Source organism: Gopherus flavomarginatus, chromosome 3, assembly GCF_025201925.1.
Source record: "Gopherus flavomarginatus isolate rGopFla2 chromosome 3, rGopFla2.mat.asm, whole genome shotgun sequence".
Taxonomy (NCBI): Eukaryota; Metazoa; Chordata; order Testudines; family Testudinidae; genus Gopherus; species Gopherus flavomarginatus.
The window spans coordinates 235,714,198-235,721,243 of record NC_066619.1 but is presented as its reverse complement, the minus strand read 5'-3'; the positions used below and the strand labels follow the sequence as shown (position 1 = coordinate 235,721,243).

At 46.9% G+C, this 7,046-nt stretch overlaps 1 protein-coding gene across 1 annotated transcript in view; it reads left to right on the top strand.

The window, feature by feature from the left end:
• The first annotated feature begins 843 nt into the window (after positions 1-843).
• The window catches only part of NIPAL1 (NIPA like domain containing 1), a 43,036-nt gene continuing 36,833 nt past the window's right edge, over positions 844-7,046 (top strand). Inside the window, exon 1 of the mRNA XM_050947854.1 lies at positions 844-939. Coding sequence (XP_050803811.1) covers positions 894-939 — 46 coding nt within the window. The 5' untranslated portion in view covers positions 844-893. The remainder of the gene's footprint in view (positions 940-7,046) is intronic.

Here is a 7,046-nt window from a genome sequence, read left to right as displayed (position 1 = left end):
ATTGCTGTTTAATAAATTGTATTTGCTTTGAACTGTATGTAATTATCCAGGGCCAGGGAAGTGTCTGGTGTGGACAGAGCACCCCGGAGCGGGGACACCCTAGCCCCTGCCCCAAGTGACCATAACAAAGTTGGGGGGCGAGCCCCCAGGAATCCTGGACCCAGACTTCTTGGGGTTTCAAGGACTTTGTCACACTGGAGAGTGGAAGAGGAGCCCTTTCGCTAGCCCATTGCACTGGGGTAGTGTATAAGCCAGGGAAGTTCCCCACAATAGCAGGACCATTCCCCGCTTACACTTACATTACATTTAAGGTTTTTCAGTCTAAAATCCACTACTGGAATCCTAATGATTTGGCCACCCACTCTCCTTGAAAGCGGCATCATACCTGAAGCCAGCAATAGCAAGCCCTGGGGTGAAATCCTGGCCACACAGATGTCAAGGGCAAAAAGCCCATTGCTTTCCGTGGGGCTCGGATTTCCGTGGGGCTTTGAGGGATTGTAAATTGGGGCCTCACCCCCTTGGAAACCTGTCCATTGCTGATACAGGGGGCCGTGTGAGGAATTCAGGCCAGGGACGGATTAAGAACATCCCCTCAAGCTGGGGCATGAGACCAGACTGTGTCCAACCCGGGACCCCTCCCAAACTACCCACGCTCCGCCTGAGCCGGGAAAGGAGCCAGCATTTGCCTCCTCTCCTCCTACAACCCTGCGGTGACGGGAAGTTGTCCTCTGAGCTCCCCTTTGCCCTGGATTCCCCACGCTACCGTCACTGTGACACCACAATGAGGTCGGCACTGGCCTCCGCACCTGGGCTGGGAGTGGCTGAGGGAGGTGCGGGCCGGGGTGAGGCTGTGAGGAGACGCTGTGCCCCGCACTCAGTGAGAGCCCAGAGGCATGGGGGAGCCCGTGATGGTACCAGGCCGGGAGCCCTGCCGCGCAGGTCAGTCACACCCGCCCGGGGGCTGTAGCTTGGGAGCGGGGGGCAGCGAAGGGCCGAGAGGGCCTGGGGTGTCTCTGGCTGCTGGCCCGGGGAGGAGGGCGCGCCCGGGTGGCACTGGCCTGAGGGAGGGCAAAGGGGCGCCCTGAGCGGGCAGATGGCTGGGGAGGCGGCGGGCGGTCTCGGGAGAGAGCAGCCTGTGGGGAGGCGAGGGCGGACAGCCGGGAAGAGACGCTGCTGGGCGGAGTGGGGCCCGCCCTGGGAGCTGAATCTTCACAGCAGGAGCGTATTGACGCTGGTGCGACTTTCCCGGCAATAGAACAGCCAGCAAATGTAGTGGGGCGGATTGAGAAAGATCCTGTCTCTAGGGCAGCACCCACCCAGCCTGAGCGCTGTTCTACGAAGTTGGTGTAGCATTGATTTCACTGTAGCTGTTACATTCAGCAAGCAGGGCATACCACCATATGATACAGCCTGTGCCCACAGGAGTTACACTGGTGCAAAAACTGTGTGTGGAGAAATCAAGAGTAGCTAACTTGAGGCATACCTAGCTCTCAGCTGTTTTTACAGTAGTCACATAATTTAAACAGAGTACACAGAGAGAGAGAGAGCGCAGTAGTTAGCATCCTAGGTCTCTGATCCTGAGTGGGATTTTTGGTTGCTGCTGCTGCTGCAAAACAATCATAAATACATCAAAGTGAAGTTCTTCCCTGAAAGATGACTGTAAGAATGTCACTTTCACAAATCTGCTCTCTGTATTTTAAAGCACCAAGAGGGTGACCTTGTCTATTGGCTCAATTGACATGAGAGTGGGTGAAAGCAGCTACTGATACAGCACAATTTCTACAAATATTGAACATATAACTTTATTTAATATCTTAGGGCCTGATCTTACTATCCTTGGACCAAGCTCCCAAAACTTCTGGAGGAGAGAATTATTTTACTGAACTAAAATATACTTAATAGGCTCTGCTGTATTGGGCAGTAACTTAGTAGCTGGATAAAGCTGACCAAGTCAAGGGTATTCTGCTTCTTTCTTATCTCACCCTTGGGGTTGCCATTTAAAAAAAAAATTATAAAAGTTAGCCCATTACAAGATGTCAACATCAGTGTTTCATTATATCAGAGCTGCATGTGTTTAGTAACTAGTATGGAGGGAATGATCCTGTACTGATACTGCCATAGGATGTTAGGCCACACCACCTCTGAAGGAAAGTTGGAACTATTTTTGGAAGCTCTTTAAAAGTCCCGGGCTGGGCTTTGTACTCTTCATAAACACGACAGTATTTCAGCCTTATTCCCTGAACAAATGTTTCTTTAAACTGGCTTTTTAGCTTCAACTTTTCTTCCTATTAAAAAAAGAGTAGTCCTGTTTGCCCTGCAATGTCCAAATATTATAAACCCCCCCCTTTTTTTTACATAAAACAAGATGGTAAAGGAAGGAGTTTCATCACTTTTCTTGATCAAACATCAAGTAATGTTGAGTGGTTCCAACTGAATTGTGTCAACCAACGTGAAAATAGCCAGAATTCAGGGCCCTTGTCACTAAGGGAGAAATAAAATGAGGGGAGAGCAGAAGTGAAAGATGAGTTCACAGAGGATCCATCTCATCAAAGGTTGAACTGTGTAAGAATACTCACTAATTTGAGGGTCCTGTGATATCTGCACAGTGAAATGAGTGAGGACTTGTGCTGTGAAAAGGTTAGATGGATTTCTTTGCATATTTGAAGGTGACCACTAAAGTTGCAGGAGAAGAGGGAATTTGGGTTTGTACCCTACTTTTTCTACAATGTGTAAAAAGAGGCTTGCAAGATGTGTAGTAGTGATTTTAAAATAATGATTAAAAAAACCCCTTAAAAGTATCATAAATGCCAATCTATACTTCTCGTCTTGTAGAACATATTGGATGACCCAGGGGTATGACTACACTAGAGCTGAAAGGTATGAATTCCATCTTGAGGAGATATACCTAGGCTCACTGTGATCAAGCTAGTATGCCAAAAACAGAGCATAGCTGCAGTAGTATCTGCAGCAGGAGGAGCTTGCTGCTCTCAGTTCATACCTATCTGAGATGCTAGGTGTCTGCTTGAGGTGGCTAGTCTCACCCACCACTCATGCCGCTGCAGCTGCACTCAATGGGTTTAAATTGCAGCAAGGGCAGTTTCAGGCTGGACATTAGGAAAAGCTTCTTAAATGTATTGGTAGTTAAGCACTGGAATGAAATACCTAAAGAGGTTGTGGAAATCTGTCTTTGAAGATTTTTAGGAATAGGTTAGCCAAACATCTGACAGGGATGGTCTAGAGAATACTTAGTCCTGCCTCAGTTCAGGGGCCTGGATTAGATGAGCTATGGAGGCCTCTTCCAGTCCTACATTTCTATGATTCTATGCCATTACACAATTGTACAACTTGTCCAATCTGTAAGACCAGACAATAGAAAACTGGACACTGCTACATAGAAAGAACATGTTAGGGTCAGGGTAACAGTAATAAAGTAGGAGAAGATGTATTTGAATGGGAGTAGAACACCGGGGAGGGAAGGGAAAAAAGGACAAGATTAGTGGAATGGAGGTCTGGCATTTTTTAACTATTAGATACATTTGGATTTTTAAAAATGTTGAAAAAGTATGGGGTCTACAGTGATAAGATATTCTTTGTTTGGTTGCTAACTCAGATCAAATACCTAACTCCAAATACCACTGTTCTATTCTTGTGCATAAGCCCACTCTTCCATTTTATGTAAAATCATGTGCTTGGTGATCATTGCAGACCTCAAGAACCAGATTCTTTCTGGTGGAGTTAAACACAGGTTTGCAGGTAAATAACCTGGGATATGATTTTCAGTTGAGGTTTGGCTTCTGAAGCCAAGCACCATTTTATTTTTTATGGCTTCCTCTTTCCACAGCTTCCTGACAGTTGAAAAGTTGTCTAGCATATGCATCAGGGTTCCTCTTTCTTTGTTACAGTGCCAGCAAAGATCAGAGGATAAAGTCTTGTGCAACCTCTGTGGCATCCAGTACATTTTGAATAAAAGTCTTTTGCTGGGTCAAGCATAGTTGGAGATCCACACAGACATTTTTAATATGTGGAATAAAAAGTGAGATAGTACAGAAAGATTTTTTTTAAATGCCTTAGTTCTTCAAACAATTGCATGTGTCCATTACATGTGCATGTCTCACGGAGGTCGCTGTGCCTGCAGCCTAATTTTCCTGGTGTTCTGAGCGAAGGGAATAAAAGGGCAGAGCAGTTCTGCCCATCCTTCAGTTCCTTCTTACTGTCAGTGGTCAGAGCATGCTGTGAGGTCACTCCTTATGTGACTAAACCATTACAGTTAGTTGTTGCTAGTAGTACTTAGAAAGAAAAGGGGGTCCAAGGACCCAAAATGAATAACACTTTCTTCCTTCCTACCTATTGTTCTGACTGTCAATAATCAGTGGACTTGAGTCTCTGCCCAGCAGTGGAGCCTATCCCAAAGTTCCTTGGTTTCAAACCCTGCTCCAGGTGTCACAAGTTGATGCCTGTGAGTGACCCTCATTCCCACTGCCTGAACTGGTTGGGTGAGGGTCACATCATGCATAAGTGTTTGATCTGTAAGGGCTTCAAGACAAGAACTAAGGAGCAAAATGAAGAACACCTCAGGTACATCTTCAAGGAGGTCTGGCATCAGAACCCCCTCAGTCAGTTAGAGTTCCTCTTCCTCCATAAGCCTGCAACCTGTGAAGAAACTGATTAGCCTCTTGGTAGAGTCCTCACTGAGCGATCAGACTGATAATGCCTTGCTGAGGCTATCGCGTGTGGTGTACATGTTGGCTTCCAAACTGGGGCCTGCTGTACTGCCAGCAACTTCAGGTCTGGTAGCATTTCCATTGTGCCTGCTGCCAACTCAGAGGCCAATGGTAACTATTCCAACTCAGTGCATGGTACTGATAGCCAAGAACTCCTTCATGTTGCTGCCAGTACTGCAATAAGTCACAGTCCTAATCTCTGATGATGACACTCTGTACCATTCCCCTTGGGCCTTTGGAGTACTCCTACTTCTTCTCAGAGTATGATGTGGCTGTGATGCTGGTGGTGATCAGGTGCCAGTTCATGCCAAGGCCCTTAGGCTTCATCTGAACACTGGCCAGTACATAGCTGGAAACCAGTCTGACTCACCTGTGTGTTAGTATTAATAAAATAAGCATTAGATTTATAAAAATATGTTTGGTATTTACAAAATGCTTGTAGGATGCTGCATATATTAACCTCACTTAATATATGTACCCAGGTAATAAGATTCTATTAAGTGTTAGAGGTTTACAGTGCAAATGGTATAACTTTCCAAACAGGAAAGCAGCATTAATTAATGTAAAGACTGGCTTTCTAGAGAAGGTGTTAGGCCTTGCACACAAAAAAAGTTCATTGAAGTGAAATGAGCCATTGTGAAAAAAAGAACACTTTGTTGATTGCTCCCCACCACACCCATGTGAAAGACATGCATGAGGACTCATCCCATCATCTTGAACTCTGTGGAGAGGGAATAAAAATCCCTGTCAAGAAGAAACTGGGTCTCTGTGCTGCTTGGGCTTGGAGCTGGCAAGATTTTTAAGCATAAGTAAGGGATCCCCAGCTGCTTAGCCTGAGTTAGCCTTAAATGACATATAGCAGGATAAGGGGGTCTCAGACCCATTTTGGACCTTTGAATCTTGAACAAGTACATGAAGCCATTATGGTTCTGTATGGTTTCCCTCACAACTGCTATCCCTTTGTTAGATCTGGGGAGATTGAAATGCTGTCCTCGACTTGAGGGATGTGTATTTCCATTTGTTGATCCACCTAAGCCACAGAACCTTTCTAAAGTTTATTAGAGAATGAGACCATTTCTAGCTCACAGTCTACCCTCTGGCCTATCATCCACACAGAGGGTTTTTGTCAATTGTGTGACAGCCCATTTCTGCCACTGGTACTTCCTGGTATACGTTTGTTGATGTGGGGTCACTCCCATCAGCAGATGGAGGAAGTTATCCAAACATGGTCTATTTACATGCTTAGGACTGGAGGCAAACAAAGAGAAATTGATCTTTGCACCTCATAGAGAAAAGAATTTATTGGGGCAGTCCTGAATTCAACCCTAACCAGAGCTTTTCTAGTGCTACCAAGGTTACTATCTATACAAGGCCTCTGTGCATCCTTCAAGGGACATCCCCAAACCTCAGTGAAGAACTGCCTCAGGATCCTGGGGCATATGGCAGTGTGCACTTATGGAACTCCTTGCCTGTATGCCAGGCTGCATCTCAGAGGTTATGGATGTGGGTCAAGTCAGTGTAGCCCGTCAGGTACATCACCAGGACAGACTAGTATGTATCCAAGACAGGGTCCTATTGTCCCTGAATTGGTGGATGAACCAAGACAGTGTTTGCAGTGGGGTCCCCTTCTCCCCACCCTTTCCCCCATGATTTTGGTAGCAGAGGCTTCAGTCATGGGGTGGGAAGTGTATCAGAGATCTGCAAGCTCGAGTCTTGTCCACTCAGGAGGCCGGCTGTATATAAACATTTTTTGATTACCAGGCAGTTGTCACAGTGCACCGTCAGTTTCTATCTCATTTACTTCCTGGATACCAACAGGACAGCAAGTTGGGGAGAGAGCAGGGGTGCCAGCAGGCAGTCAGGCTTTGGCACTTCTGTATCTGGAAGTCCCTGACTCTCATCAGACCTACTGGTAGTTCAAAATTGATTAGTGGACCTGCTGAGCAGGTTACTCAGCTTGGATCATGAATGCTGTCTCAACATACAGGGGCAGCTCTAGGCATTTTGCCACCCCAAGCACAGCAGGCAGGCTGCCTTTGGCAACTTGCCTGCGGAGGATCCGCTGGTCCTGTGGCTTCAACGGATCGCTGAAGCCGCGGGACCAGCGGACCCTCCGCAGGCATGTAACTGAAGGCAGCCAGCCTGCCTGCCGCCCTCGCGGCGACCGGCAGAGCGCCCCCAGTGGCTTGCTGCCCCAAGCACGCACTTGGCGTGCTGGTGTTTGGAGCCGCCCCTGTCAACATGGCTATTCAAAGATCAGTACTTCATGTAGGGGGGAGTCCCGAGAGTGGACTTATTTGCAAATCCCTTAGAATAGGAAATACC